The sequence below is a fragment of the Perca flavescens genome, chromosome 1 (genome assembly GCF_004354835.1).
Source record: "Perca flavescens isolate YP-PL-M2 chromosome 1, PFLA_1.0, whole genome shotgun sequence".
Lineage (NCBI taxonomy): Eukaryota > Metazoa > Chordata > Actinopteri > Perciformes > Percidae > Perca > Perca flavescens.
In genome coordinates, this window is record NC_041331.1 from 5,605,902 (window position 1) to 5,622,569 (window position 16,668).

Consider the following 16,668-nt stretch of genomic DNA (forward strand, 5'->3'; position numbering starts at 1 on the left):
TGTTAATTTTGACAAAATATTTTCTTTTTTGCTGTACAATAAATGCATATCGGTTCCAAATATCGGTTTCATTAACTACTAATAATCGGTATCGGTATTGGCCTTGAAAAACCAGTACTGGTCGATCCCTACTGTCAAGTGCCATCCCATGATGATGTGGAATTTGGAATTTCAAATTCCTTATTACTTTTTGGCTTTAGAAAATGTGTTAAAACATGCTCATAAGGATGGAGGAGGATTAATGTCACAGAACTTTAAAGTCCACTCAGTTTATTCCTGGATGATTACTATTATGTCAATTTCCATCACAAAGCTATTCATTCTAACCATTTCACGTTTTTTGAATGGAGATGACACATTTATAAATGTATTAAATGTGTATCACATACAACTTTACCCAAAAGTGAAGTAAATGAGGTCAGAATAGTTGTTTATTCTTGTTTATTGTTGGCCCACTACACAGGTTTGTATTTGTCCACTATAGGAACCACACGGTGTGCTACTTCCTGCTCATTTCCTGTTTTTTTCCTCCCATGGAAACTTTAATTATGATATCACAGGTTCCAGTCAGGGTGGTTTTGAGTTATGACTGTTCACATCTTGAACAACAACTGTTTTTGTTATTAGTTAGGAAGTGTGAAGCAAAAGTGATAGAGGGATAGTATGTTGTTTTTTTTTAAGTGTGGTTGTTTGAGGTACGTATCCATAGCATATACTACAGTAGATGTCGGGCGGCACACGGTAGCCAAACGTATTGTAGCCACGTAAAAAATATCTGTTTAAGTGTGCGCTAAATAATATTTTCAGCGCTTTACCTTGCCATCAGACAGCGCTTTCCAACGGGGAACTGAAGCTGTTAGCTCTGGTCTCTTCAAAGGGAGGAGGGTCTGTCTAGTCCACACAGCATTCCGTGATGGGAGAAAAATGTGCTCGGGTTTATTGGCATTTCGTTAAACCAATCACAATCGTCATGGGCGGTGCTAGCGTCGTACAGAGCAACGGTGCCTCTGCAAAATAGCCTCAGGAAGGAACTTGTTTTGGTGGAACGTGTACGTTCAATAGCTGTTTTAATCGTGCAACAGAAAAAAGATTGGACAGATAGTCTAGCTAGCTGTCTGGATTTACCCTGCAGAGATCTCAGGAGCAGTTAACCATAGTATATGTATAGTGGCGTGCTAACCGCCATCTACTATAGCTAACACACTGACTATGAAGAAGTACCTCATACAACCACACTTTTCACTTTAAGTACACAGATCCTCCTTATGGTCTCTGCTTTGACATATGAAGGTTTATAGTGGCCAGTCAGCCTGGGAAGTTCAGATGATCCACATCTGTTTCATCGCAGGCCAAATGGTGACCTGGCATTAGTCTTTTCAAATGGAAAGTACGGGAAATCCCTCCCTCCCTCCTCAGACTGTTCCTTCTCCTGTCTGATAAGACTGCAGCGCCTCAGTTTGACCCAACAGAGGGTCAGGATGTTATTTGAAAGCTGCATGTTAGCTTGTGTGAGATCGTCATTCATTAGTAAAAATGACTAACTGCATATCTCCAAGCCAACACGGATTACTTTTCATTAGAAATTTCCATTACACATGAACAGTTTTAGGTGGAAAACCAGAAAAATGACACACCTTTACAATTTGATGTAATTTGCCAAGTGATAATCCGACTGAGCAAATACCTGGTCCTGATTGGTGCATCTGAACAGGGAGCGGTGGATTTTTGCAAATCGCACTACAGGCTGTAGGTGGTACCAGAGGAGCCCGATGTTTTTTTTTTTAAATTACCTGCTTTATGTAGTTCTACTCGAACATAGAGTCAGTTTCAGCAAATATGACAGAAAGTTAGTTTTATAATTCTTACCTACTGCACCTTTAACGTAAATAACAGCAGCAACTGATATATTTTTTTGCCATGCATTAATCTAGAATTATATTTATTTCTAAATTACTCAGTTTAGGTGAAGCTATGCCCTACTTGCCCCCAAATGACCGGTCGCCTCATCACACACAGCCCAAAGATGTTAAAAACAGTACCAGTGTGTTTGCAAGATTGAGCTCCTTAACTACTTAAATACTGTATGTCTCTGTATGTATGTTAAGATTTTGGATGTCTTTTTACTTCAGTATAGACAGCCAATGGTTACCGTTTATGTCTGGAATTAATTAGAAAGGCATTACCTCGCAACAATAAGCACATTTTTGACAGAAGTTATTGCAGAATTGATTCAGTGTGATTGATGACACGCTTCAATTTTCTGCTCAAGAGTCTGCTAAAACATTTACACAAAGTACAAATGTGAAAGAAGACCAATACATGTTTAGAATTGTAGAAAACATATTTTACTTTTAAAAGACAAATTTAATTTAAATTTTTTTTTTGTTAGACAGCAGTACACATCTTAGATGTATTGGTTTTGACTTGTGTACTTATTTTGTCAAAATTATAATTACCAAAAAGAAGAAATTTTTCAGCATGTGACAGAGGCCCTCATGGGTGTCACAACCAAAGCACAGCATTGTGCTATTTCATGACTTCGTTTAGTATTGTTATAGTTTAAATTTCCCTACACAAAAAGTCAGGAGCGTTCAAATTTTAGTTCTACTTTAAAACACAACAGCATGTGATGTAAAGTATGTGTGATTTTGTGGCACATAAGCTAATACATACAAAATCACAGATTTAAAGTTAGGGTAAAAAAATTTAGTTTATGGTGAAATGGCTCCAATTGTCATGCAGCCTGAATAAGTCATATTTTCTCATGAGATCTAAGTCGGTGCATTACCCGTTGTGACCTACGTTTGGAATTTACTTTGTGTGACATTTGAAGTTGAATGGAACTGAATGAGGCAAAGAGGTTTGGCAAAATTGGATGAAGTTCACACATGGTGGTCTCAATTCAACATAGTCTGGATGCAGTCCCAACCACAATGAGCGTGAAAACAAAGGAAACAGATGGAGAGGATGAGGGGAGCAAAATAATGCAAACTTGCATGGAATTGAGATGCTTGTGTGGAGCGATGAAGAGGAGTGTGAATGACCAGGGGTGTCAACTCCAGTATTTAAATTGTAATGTAAAAAACATGTTGAAAGAGAAATGTAAGTGAGCTGATGTCTGGTTCAACTCCTAAGCTCAGTGACCACCTTCTGTGTGGAACATTCCTTTCCAATCTCCTCTTTACAGCGTGTTATCAGAGACTATTTTAGACTGGTCTCTACATCGGCCAGTGGGGTCAGGCAGGCTGTCATTGTCTGATTTCCTTCACTGGGCCATACAACTCGAGGGCTAAACATCAGGGCAAATTGGATATACTTAGATCTGATGACATTTGGCAGTTGAGAAATTTTCCCTCAGTTATAGCACTTCTCTGGCCTTTCGGATTCGTCCTGAGACCTAAAATAAAGCATTCTGGATATCCTAGCAGAAACTCAAAGCATTGTGTTTTAACCTGGATTTTCCATGTCCAAATGAAAGTAAAAAAACATCTAGGAGTTTTTTATTTCACTACCTGAGGTAGTAAAAACAACCAAGTTTGAAGGGTTGTGAAAACATCCTTATTCACAACTTTTGTTGGAAAAAAAACAGATGAGTTAGATTTGCAGTTAAGTGAGATAAGAAGGAAAGGGCATAAAGACTGTAACCATCCTAACCACCAAGGCCAGGGTCAAACTTTCAATCCAACGCAATGACAGGAGTCAATTTTATAGACAATCCTTTCCAATTATTTTACTATATGTGAACTTGGATGAGAGGAGATGGGAGTAGACCCTGACGTACAGAATACCACTGCAACGCTTGTGCTGTAGCATAAAGATGGTGATATTCATCATTCATTACATACATTATGTCTGATATTTCAACAACTCTTGGTCGGGTTGGCACTAAATTGGCAAACCTTACCATTTGTCTAGTGCCAAAGCCAGATCAAAATATCCCCCCTGAAAAGTCCAAGACATGCTGACTTGAAAACCATTGACCAGATTGCCACGTCATTTACTGTACATGAATGTCCGCCACAGGATGAACCATTTCCATTTTGGCTTTCTTCAACACTCAGGTCAGAATGTTAAAGCAACAGCTCAACCTTTTTGGGAAATATTTTTATTCACTTGCTTACCGCGAGTTAGAGGAGAAGGTTTATACCACTCGTGGCTATAACCTAGCTTCAGCCAGTAGTCGGTTTGGCCACAAAGGTTTCCCGTTGCATGTCTGTTTATTTTGGTCATATAACCTTCTTTTAGTGCAACCCTTTAGGACATCTTAGCCCCATGGATAGTCAATATGTTGTTTGTTTCATCCCACACTTTGGCATTGTGGGGAGTAAATTATGTTGCAGATGATTGTAAGACTCTATTGTGTATGGAGTTTAGACTTGTGTTGATGACCAAAGTGTTGGAGAACAAGTTGTTTTTTGGATATCATGGGACAAGGACTGGAGCTGTAGTAGAAGATGAGTTTGTGACAGAGATGGATTGAGAAAACATGGTGTTGAAAAAGGGTTGGCTGGCTCGGTATCATGACCCAATAATGGCTCATGGTGAATATGAGGAGCTGCACACATTCCATACGCAAAATAAATACATAAATCACTCTGAGGCTTCTTGTTTTGCAGAGCCAAAGAGAAAGCTGTCTCATCTGGGCTTAATCACAGTCATAAACGTTTGAGAGAAGAGTTGATTGAAAACATACTTAGATAAGAAACAGTCCAACATTCTGGATTTCTTGTGGCATGTGAGTGTTTTTGTTCAGACACAGTAACTAAGTATTAGCCTACTTCTAACCATTTGACTGTGTGTCTTAGTTGTATGTCTGTCACTATTTGAAAGTTGAGACACAGACCTTCAGTAAAGCACTAAAAGACATATCTAGGGTAGACTGGATACGACACCAGACACCCTGATAGACAAGTCTGGATATAGGGGAGTTAGAGCAGAGACACCCCCACTCTCCTGGATCACTGCCAAGATAGATAACTAGTTCAGAAACATACACAGTAACGCTCGTGTTACAGTATGCTTGATCAGAATTAGTTTGTATGACATGTTGTCTGACGACCTCTGAAATCATAGTTTTTTTCCCAACAGCCACATGTGAAGGCAGGGTAAAAAGTTGACCGCCATGAAGACAGAGGAGATGCGATACCGTTTAAATATGGGGAAAACAGGTCACGTTTTCCGACAGTCTCTTGAAAGCAATTACAGTGTTGCACTTGGTTGTTCACATGCAAAGTAGCAGAAATAGTTGTGTTAAGAATGACAAAAACAGAGTTAAAGTACTCCTTTCTCACCCCCGCACAGCTGGTTGTGAATGTGGGAAACTCGATTTTTGCAGATAGCCTCTCTAATCCGATGTCGGAAAGCTGTGGTTGTTCGAGGCTCTCCGACCATGTGTCAGAAGCTGTTCTGATGGAGTATAATGGCAGTTTAAGTAGTCAGCTTTGGCATTTCAAAATCCCTTATCACAAACACCACCACTGACAGTGTGGACAATAGAGTTAGACAAACAATGACTGGAGCCCTGTTAGTGATGTTACCACTGACTCCCAACAACAGAGTTTATAGTTTGGTCAACTAATCGCTCTTCCAGTCAGCCATCATTGTAGTTTGCCCCGGGGGGGGCTGCTTTGTTCCATTCACTGGTACCGATGATTAAGCGGTTAGGTAAGCCACTGGTGAAGGCTGATGTATTCTGTTTCTGTAACCTAATGCTAAAGGCTATAAAAGAGAACTGTTCCACTAGGAACCATTGTTCCCCTCTTTGAATTCACATCCAGAACATTTTAAGAATTTTTTTATGAGATTTAACCTTAAATTCGTCAACATAGAAGTGGGAGTCACCTGGATAATTTAAAGCTTTACTGCGTAACCTTTTAATACCATGATCCTGTAGTGCCCATGAGCCATTGCTATTGCTGTAAAAGACACCAGCCAGAGGTATGAATCAGAGCTGCAGTTAAAGGTATAATATGCATGGATGTATAATAAGAACTGCATACAGCATTTGAGGCAGAGTCCAGTTAATTCCTATGAGAGTTGCTCAGTGGCGCATGAAACCATCATGGAGCCAAACCTGTGTATAAAATTACCCCAATGATCGCTGCTGGTCCCGTAGGCCCATAGAGCAAGCGCACTAGAGACCTCCCCCGGCCGAGCCGGCTACTTCCGGGTTAATGCTCCACTAACTTGAATGGGGATTAAATAATTTAATTGTGTGTTTTTTCCAGACTTTCCTAATGTTTTTGGACCGACTGTATTAAATTCTGATAGTGAAACGGGTCACACAGAGCAGTGAATCAGAGGAATTAAACTGTATTTTCTGATTATTTCACAGTTGTTTTTTTCACTCCCGCGGGTAGGTGCCACAGTGATGGATTATGAGTGAATGCAGAGCTTCAGTCTGTGTGTGTGTCAGTTAAACTTGTGTCAGCGTTTGTACGATATGCTGAAGGGTGTGACAAAGCAGAGGTACCTGGAAATGAGACTGGGCTGCAATCTTGGCTTTGCCGTCTTGTTGACTATCCCTTCACGGAGAAAACAGCTGATTGTGCATTGTGAGTTCTGTCTGTCTGTCTTTTTATTTTTCATTTATATTTTTATCGACAAAAGGGGGGCCCTGCAGAAAAGGTTTGAGAACCACTGAAAACAAGGTAAAAACATTGGAGCACTCCTTTATATATTGGTGCATAGAATGATTACAGCCGATAAGAGCCCTTATAATTAAAAGCTGTAGTCGTCTTGTGGTGGTTGCGTTGCTGTGTAATAATAGATCCAGATCACATGTGCCGTGCGTGTTCTCCCTATTGTGGTGGTCGTCTATGAGCATACCTTCCCCCACCCCCACCTCTGACCTGGTGATGCTTACGCTCAGGCATGCAGGCCAGGTCCCCTCCCAGCAGCATCTCCTCCCTCCTCCCTCCTTCCTTCCGTCCTGCTGGACTGGATGCCGTGTTTTGTTCTTTTCCTAGCATTTTACTCCCGGCTAGGCTCCCCCTTTCCTCTCTCTGTTCAGCTCATAGCTGCTCACTTGTGTAATGTTTTACAGAATAACGACTCCTGGGTGTTCATTCATACGTGGTTAGTTAGTGTCTTCATGTCTATGTTCATTATTTCCATCTGTGAGTTGAATCCATCTGTTTTACAATAGTTCTGCCCAATATGTACAAAGAGCGGTGTGGAAAAGAAATGCAGAAAGGTGCAATGGTATCATAGTGCAAGAGAATGTCAGTACAAGTTCCTTGCCAGTGCAAATTCTATATCTATTCAAGTACAACAGGCTACACAATTTATCAAAAATAGAATAATCATTACTAACTAAACATAGACACTAGTAAAAGACTTGAAGATAAAGTTGAAGTTAAAGTTGAAGTTGAAAACTGTCCATACAGACAAAAAGACAGCGTGGTGTACTGACCATACAGGCAAGCAGGGACCCGCCATTGACATAATGCATTTCCTAGCCCTTTACCCCTAACCCTTACCCTAACCTTAACCATCACAACTAAGTGCCTAACCTTAACCCTTACCCTCCCACTAACCATAACCTAATTCTACCCTTAATCCTAAAACCAAGTCTTAACCCTCAAACAGCCCTTTCAACTTGTGGGGTCCAGCATTTTGGCCCCACAAAGCTGTCAGGACCCCACAAGTATACTGGACTCCTGGAATGGTTTTTGAACCCCACGAATATAGTTAAACAAGCCCAAACACACACACACACACACACACACACACACACACACACACACACACACACACACACACACACACTAACAACTTAAATACTTATCTTCTCTTTGGCACCCACTATTGCACCACACTTACACACTTACCCTCTGCCCATCTAAAGTCTTGGTAATGCATTTGTTGTCTTACTGTATGCATTTATGGATGTTTTGATGTATGTATACCTACGTATACCACCACGAGTGCTGTTCATAACACAAGGTGGCATTCTGAATATGAATATTAAATCTGTTTTGACACAGTGGCATAATGATCCAAAACAGTAACATTTGCTCTTTCCTCTCTTTGTCTAGACTACAGCTTTCCTGAGGCAAAGAGCTTTTCCCACAGCCACGGTTTCAGTTCCAGATCCATGATACACACACCCAGCCGCGTCATGGCTGTGAGTACCGCCTGCCAGTACAGCATTACACTGCCATACATGCAAGAAAACATGGACAAGAGCTGCCCAGTACAGATCAGTGCAAAAAGACTGTAGGTTTGGGATCCGTTTAGTGTAGCTTAGATCAAAGCCTGGTAACACAGTGACTTAAACCATGTACATTTACAGTGTCCGGTATGGTTAGTTCTTCTGACATTACTACAAGAATTGGTAGTGTGTTTTGGTATTTTAAACAGTGTGAATAGGATTCACTGTACTCTCCATGCAGCCAGAAACATATCAGTTTGACTGAAGATCTTCTTTGTGGAGTTTACTCTTGCAGTCCACAGATACAGTACACAAACAATCTGGATTGGAGATTGCACTCACAAAGTTAAATTGCTGACACAGAGAGAAAGAGGGAGAGTTTGTGTGTGTAATGCCTAGTTTCCTGTGTTATGAGGGGATTATTAGCAGCATTCCTTTTGTACTCCCTTTCAGTTTTACCTCCAAATAAAGTGGTTGAGATGATCTGGATAGACTGTTGGCTTGTTTACCACTGACACTTCATTTCCTGCGTCTTTCTTGTCCAGATTTCTGTGTTCAAAACCCAGCCAAAACTATGATAATAACAACATAAGTTGTAATAAATTAGAATTGTACTTCAGCTATAGCAATCTAAAACATTATCAATCAATCAATCATTCATTCAGTCTGAGTTTATTTGCAGAGCTCTTTTTAAACATTCAAAGTGCTCAACGGAGACCACACAAAGCGATGTGACTTTATAATTAATAAAACAATCAATAACAGCATAGGCTTCTCTAAAAATAAAAACATGAGCTGATAGCTTATCCTCAGCTCGTGTTAGGCGTGATAGCCCATCATATCAACACCAGAGGCGGGATCAGAAAGATAAAAACTTCAACTTGGTATATTCCAGTTTAGACCAAGAAGTAAAAACAATCTTTTTTTCTCTTAAAGAGTTGCACAGTGTTCATCACTGTTCATTCCTTGATTGAAACCTTGTGAGTCAAGCCTACACACACACACACACACACACACACACACACACACACACACACACACACACACACACACACACACACACACACACACACACAAACACACTAATGTGTATGCATAGTGTTACCTCGCTGGTCTAATTGCTGACCAAATTCAGAACAATGTGAAGGCAGAAGAAAAATATAAACAGGACGCATGTCTGTTTCTTTTAACTGGCCCGTCTAACAATGCACAGGCAGCGGTGAGCTTCCTGCAGCTTACCGTACAGTAGCCTGGCTTTACTGTAATATAGGAAGACCTGTTGAATGTGGAACCTCTCACACCAGCTTTCTGCTGCCCTGGACGGTTTCACCAGACTCAAACACTGTTTATGTAAAACGGTGAAAAAAGAAGATACTCATGGTACTTTTCTTTTCGACCTTACACCAAACAACTTTTCAGGCTATTCCACTGTCACAGAGAAATTTCCAATTTCAATCCACTGAGTCTTGCTAGAGTTGGGGCGCGCTCCCGTTGTGTAAGGTGGTCATAAAACTAAGTCCAAGCTGTCTTAAGTCAGTATTTTTCCTGTCTTGATGTTCCGACAAAATCAAACATGTTGAAATTATTTTCAGAGTCTTCTAGTGTATGGCATTACCTGTTCTGTAAGAGCTTCTCTATAACTACTTTTCGCAGTACTGAGGAATTTGTAGGAACATTGGCCTTTTTCATTTTTCGAAATTCAGAAATAATGGTGTGTATCTTGGTCTGCTGCTGTGTGTCTGTTAACCTTTCAATTCTCCCCACACCTCCCGCCCTGCAGATGCCCACAGCACCCCTTCGCTCCCCCGGTTTCTCCTCTCGCTCCGCTGTGGAAAGCAGCTCCAAGGTGAGCCATAAAGCCTCCAGCACGGCCCAGAGCAGCTTCCGCTCCTTCCAGTCACAGAGCAGAAGCAGACGCTCCAAGTCACTGTGCCAAGCAGACCAGGAGGCCCTTCCTCTCACCGTGCTGCCTCCTCCAGAGAACGGCTCCTACATGATCACGGTGCCTCCCTCTGGCACCCTAAGGCGCAGCCTCAGTGGGACACTGGCCCAGGACAGAGGCTGCTGGCAGGCCGAGGAGCTGCCGTGTCAGTACACCTACAAAGGCCCGTCCCACCGCACCATCAGCAGAATCACCAACCGACAGCAGCAGCAGCAGCAGCAGAGCTCTGCCTTTGGCCAGGAGGGCTGGGTGGGGACTTGCAGGGGCGTCCCCATGGCAGGGGACGGCTGGGGGACACAGTGGCAGCAGCATGTGTCCAGGGCCAACCATGCCATGGGGACGGGCCAGTACCAAGCCCCGCTCCACCGGGCCGCCTCGCTCCGCAGTGTGAGGAGTGTCGGGAAAGGTGTGGATATCTTGGATGGAGCGTCGATACACAGCAACGACCCACTGGAAGAGTGAGACATATTATTCATTCATTAACCTGGCTAAAATATCTGGGCCGGTTATTATTATTTTCATTGTCGAATATTGTCATTTGTTTTCTGGATTAATGGATTAGTTGCTTGATCTATACAATTTTAGAAAATTGTAAAAAAAAATGACTAAAACCGATGAATCAATTAATTTAATAGACATCATTATTACTGCGCTACTCAAAGTAAGACAGACATTTTGAGAAACTTTGTTCATTTTTTCTGATTTTGTTTTACGGACAAAATGATAGGTACAAATAATCAAACTGAGACATCAGTGATGCAACTGATCATTAGTTGCTGTGTATTACAGCCTCACCATACACTGCTTGTCATAGCCACTGGTAATATACAGCTTAGTACATCTGTGTGTGTGTGTGTGTGTGTGTGTGTGTGTGTGTGTGTGTGTGTGTGTGTGTGTGTGTGTGTGTGTCTGTGTGTGTGTGTGTGTGTGTGTGTGTGTGTGTGTGTGTGTGTGTGTGTAGTATGCAGAGTCTGGACATGGCTACAGCTGTCAGATATCTGTCTGAGTCCGATGATGCCTTGCAAGTTCTGGGAGCTGCATACATACAACACCAGTGTTACCATAGCAATGATGCCAAAAACCAGGTAACACGCTTTATTGTGTTTGGTCATATTTCTCTTATTTGCTGTATTTATCTATTTGTGTTTGGTTGTATTATTTCATTTAGTCTGCCATGTGTCCATCACCAGCCATTCTTATCCATATGTTTGCATCTACGCTATATGGTGATCCTCTCTCTCTCTCTCTCTCTCTCTCTCTCTAACTCTCTCTAACTCTCTCTCTCTCTCTCTCAGGTCCATGCTCTGCATGGCGTCCCAGCTCTTGTTCAGCTTTTCTCCAGTGACAGCCTAGAAGTGCAGCGCTTTGCCACCGGCGCCACGCGGAACCTCATCTATGAGAATGCTCAGAACAAGGCGGCACTCATCGACGCCGGCGGAGTGATGCGTCTGGTCAGCATCCTGAGCAAACCCGACGAGGAGCTTCGAAAGACCATCACAGGTAGTAATGGTCCTTGCTTTCAGATGGCTTTGAACCCTGCTTATGAGCTTAAGCTATTTACTAGGGCTGTCAATCGATTAAAATCTTTAATTGGATTAATTGCATGATTGTCCACAGTTAACACAGTTACACAGCAATTTTTTTTTTAAATCTCTTCTAAATGTACATTTAAAGGGATATATTCAAGGTTCAAGTGGTATTTGAGACTCAACATACTCCACTGGTAACTCCATTCACATTGACAGAATCACAGAATGCGCGTGCGTCAAAAAATGAGTGGCGTTTAAAGGAATTAGCGTTAACTCGTTATTTTCGCATTCATTTTGACAGCCCTAATATTTACCTGTAATTCAATCCCACCATCCAGGTGTTGTTACTGACTGATCTGCTTTGAATTACTCAGTTATTCAGGCTACAGGTTAAAAACTTGTTTGTTGTGGCTGCAGGTGTCCTGTGGAATCTGTCCTCCAGAGACAACCTGAAGGAGAAGCTGTCCAAAGAAGCTTTATCAGAGCTGACAGAGAACATACTCATCCCTCTGTGCAGCAGCATGCCACTCAGCCCGTCTGAGAAAGACATCTTCTACAACACCAGCGGCTGCCTCAGGTGACTACACAAGTGCCTGCTCAACCTATCACCCTGTGCCCAACACATGTTAAAGTTCTATGGGTTAGACACTGTAATCATACCAAAAGTTTTAATTTTTCACAATCGCTAGTTAGCAGTATACACAAAGTACAACTGAGGCTCATGGGAAAGTCACGTTTTGCAGTTATTTGGTCATTAGTCTGAGACATTGGAAGTCCATCACCTGCCGCTCTCTGTGTGTTGCCGTTCTCCAACTCCGTTCTCTTTGGTAAACAAAAACCAGAACCTTCGAGCTAGCAAACTACACACTGAAAATGTCACGTTTTAAAGAAAATGTGGATCGTGTAACAAGGCAGGATCTGCTTTATTCTTTCGGGAAATGATTGTAAAGATTTACAAAAAACATGATTTTACTCTCTAACTGGTTTGGGGACTGATTGGTGGGATAGCTGAAGAAGTACACAATGGCGATACACTGGTAAGAGCAAATGAGGTTTAAAATGCTCATATTATGCTTTTCGGCTTTTCCTCTTTCCGTTATTGTGTTATATATATCTTTTTGTGCACGTTATAGGTTTACAAAGTGAAAAAGCCCAAAGTCCACCCCAAAGGGACTTACCATCTCCAACAGAAAACACTGTTCACCAACTGCTCCAAACAGCTCTATTGTAGTCCAGCCTTTACTTCAGAGACAAACGTGGGTCACTTTGTAACACACGTTATAATGCTCACCTAGCTGCTAGCATGGCAACGCAATTTTCTGTTCCCGTTAACGGCTCGTGTGGTGCCCGGTATCTACCGGACAAAATAGCAACGCTGATTTTGGTGCCTCATTACGGTCCCACTTGAATGTCTGCGTTGCGCTCTGATGCTCCGAAACCCACGTTAGAGATAATATAAACATCGCTGCATGTCACGCTAGTAAACACTAATAACACGTTATACAGCAGATAATGTTAGCCTACCATTAGCTACAGTAGTAACTGGATTAAACACGGCTAAAATGCTGACAGCTAAACGGTGCGGTGCAGGGAACAACTCTGATTGGCTCATGGAGGCACGTGATCAGATAGTGGTTTACGGAGTGCTAGATTGGCACTCTTTGATACAGAGCGTTCTACGAAGAGAATGATGCATTTTAAGTATCGCTCGATCACGCAAATTTGATCGTGGGAAGCCAAAATCGTGATCGTGATTAAAACTTAAAACTGCTACCATGGATCAAAAGTAACAATCATACTCCAAAACCAATGTTTGAATGTTCCTCCACGTTGTTTTCCTCAACTTGGTCGGCTGAATGGCACTAAATACTACATTATTCATTAACCCTACCTGCGGTTGCTATGGAGATACCAGGCAGAAGCATACATTTTAAAGTTAAGGACGGGCAGCATTTTATTGCTTCGATTGGAAACAGCATTACGCTGTCTTTACAGAATGCAGATTTTATTCACTTTAACAGCTTCTGTCAAGATCATATAAACATAATTTTTCATTTCCATAACATGGAACTGAAGTTACACTAGGTTACACCTTGTAAAGCATGTCTCTGAGAAGTTTATTGACAGATATAATTACATGTGAGTGCAGTAAGATCCAAAAAACCACTCATCCTTTCAACTAAAGTTTGTGCTATAATCGCTCAAAGATGCATTCAATGAAGACAGCTTTACTGCAGTAAGGTTTCAATAGCCTAGCCTGGGGTTAAACGTCTCTATCTGTGTGTTTGACTGCATAGGAACTTGAGCTCAGTGAATGAGAGGACGAGACAGAAGATGAGAGACACGCGAGGCCTGGTGGACTCTCTGGTGTCCTACATTCAACAAGCGGACAGGGCAGATGACAAGGTAACTCTGACATGCACTGTAATAGCCTGTGACATTTTGATACACTGTAAATGACAATGTCTGATTTGAAAATCACTATGGTCAGGCCTGGCAGGCCCTTTAAAACATCAGTAGCTATGAGAACCACCAACCACCAAAGCTGGAGATAAAAAGACCAAAAGGCCAAGATTACACAAAATGAAAGACTCCACAACTTCTTATGACATTTAATAACATATTCACGTTAAAGGAAAAGGCCTGTCTATATTTTTCTTTTTGTCAACAAATCCCATGACCCAAGACCCAAACCAACACTTGTGTTGTTAGTCATGCTCTCAGTACTTTGAAACTTCCCTTCCTTGTCCATGGGACTCAGTCCCAAGCCCATTGGTTTCTGCTACGGATGTCCCGATCACGTTTTTTAGGCCCAGATCCTGACCAATATTCCTTTTAATATTAGCAACCTGCTAGTCCAATCAGATACTTCCCTAAATGTTGATTACATATGCATCTGACACATGGAAATAACAGCTGTAGGCTACCTAATCTGACACACCATGTTTTTTACGAGCCACTTGATCCAAATACTGATGGTCCTGGTTTAAAACTATTAAGTTGTTAAACTTAAATTATGGATTGCGTCAATTTACTGTCATGGCGATCCACTCGAGAGAAGATGCATCACTCTGTTTGAGTTGCGGAAACTACAAAAACACTGGTTTGTGAACCTGGGAAAGCGATGGTCATCAACACCTAAAAACAAGAAGCTGCTATCATAATGTTTTGGACACTGCTCTATGTCATAAAAAAGAAAGAGCAGCGGTGAAAGATTAATTAGCGTCCGAGTATAGGTATTTTGCCAACCTCTGTGTAGTCTGAAAAATGCCCGGATTGCCCTTATGCCAATCCTTTGGATTGGCTCAGGACATCTGTAGTTCCTAATGAAGATGTGAATCTTTAAAATCTCAGTATTTTTTTCAATACAGCTGGACAATGTCACGTTTAGCAAATGTTACTCAAACAGGAAGAAATAGTTCATTTGTTTTTAGAGGCGGATTAATCCACATTCAGTGCTCTAATGAGTATGTGGAGCAGCAGGACGGTGTGGGATTGAGTCAAAATAAACTACAGTGTGTGTTCATGGTAATGAAGGAACATGTCAGTCAGTGCAACAGTGTGGCTCACTGACGTGTTTCAATAGTTTTTGAGGAACAATGGAGCTCTATGGCACAGAGGGGTAACATATACCAGGCTTTGACTACTTAGCAAGATCAATTTTATTGTTGGCTCGGGTCTTTTCTAGCCTGGGAAAACCCTGACGAACTTCCGGCAAATTTGAGATTTGCTCTGCAAGTCCATCTGGCCGAGATCCCATTCAAGCCCATTTCCAATTTTTCCGAATCGAGGCACCAATCGCAACCGTAGAGGCGGGCTTTACACGATGACGATAGCGCAGCGATGGCGAGCAGCTTTGTGTTTACATTCAACATGACGGCCACCGAAGTGCAGCAACCCGTTGATGCCGCTGTCGCTGCTACGTCACCCGGATCGTTCTTCTGATTGGTTGAAGGACTATCCGATTTGCGCCCAGAGGCGTTTGAGCGGCGTCCGTTGGTGACGCCTCTTTGGAAATGAGCTGTGAATGAACCTTCCCCAGACCCACTCTCAGTTACAGCTGAGAAGGGTCTGGTGTCAACCAGGCTAGGTCTTTTCATGAGATTTGTTGTAAATAGAAGAAAAACTTTAGAACATCACCAGCCGGGCGACTGGGTAGCTCACCTGTTAGAGCAGGCGCCCATATATAGAGGTTTACGACGGAGGTTCGACTCTGCCCTGTGGCCCTTTGCTGCATGTTATTCCCCCCCCTCTCTCTCTCTCTCTCTCTCTCTCCCCTTTTAGCTGTCCTATATAAATAAAGGCCTAAAATGCCACCATATCACCAGCCATATCCTTTAAAGCACTGCGTTAGAAGCGTGTTGCATTATTCGTTGGTGTTTCTTCAGCCTGGCAGTTCCTCTGGAATTGCACTAAGGGACTAAGGAGTGTTAACTTGTTATCCAATTCAGTACTTTATCTCTCAGTTCTTCATTGTGAGGTACAGGGACCTGCGTTACTAGTCATACTTGGATAAATCTTTAACTGACTGGCAGATGATTGATAAAGGCTCTGCTTCCATTAGACAACAACATGAACCCTTCCTTCCTGCGTCTGATTTGACCAACATGCTGTGGGAGATGTCATCGGTTTCAAAACTGAAAAAAATAAAAACACAAGGTGGCAGCTCTGGAAAGTTGTATTTGATCTAAACTCTCCAGCTAAATCTGATTCAAAATAATATTGAGTAGAGGAAAAAGGTCATGCTGAATTGTGTTTTACAAAGTATTTAAGGTTTATGGGTTGAGTTAGGACTCATTGTTGACAGCATTAAGACCATTCTCTATAATTTGCTGGCAGGAACACATTCAATTCCTCTATTCCGCAGATACTCTCCATTTGTCCAAGACAAATTTCCTTCAGGCCAATAAAAATCTGTCTTATCTTATCAATTCTCAGCTCATGTTCAGTACTAAACTGAGCTAAATCCAGCCACCAGTTTCTCAATTATGTGAGCATTAAAAACGGTCTCATTCAATTTAGTTTTCTCTTCTTCTAGATGA

At 41.9% G+C, this 16,668-nt stretch overlaps 1 protein-coding gene across 1 annotated transcript in view; it reads left to right on the top strand.

The window, feature by feature from the left end:
* Window positions 1-16,668, top strand: part of LOC114554821 (plakophilin-3) — a 36,469-nt gene that overhangs the window by 2,746 nt on the left and 17,055 nt on the right. Inside the window, exons 2-7 of the mRNA XM_028576871.1 lie at window positions 8,040-8,128; window positions 9,936-10,555; window positions 11,059-11,182; window positions 11,393-11,597; window positions 12,044-12,203; window positions 13,924-14,032. Of these exons, the coding sequence (XP_028432672.1) occupies window positions 8,040-8,128; window positions 9,936-10,555; window positions 11,059-11,182; window positions 11,393-11,597; window positions 12,044-12,203; window positions 13,924-14,032 (1,307 nt within the window). The remainder of the gene's footprint in view (window positions 1-8,039; window positions 8,129-9,935; window positions 10,556-11,058; window positions 11,183-11,392; window positions 11,598-12,043; window positions 12,204-13,923; window positions 14,033-16,668) is intronic.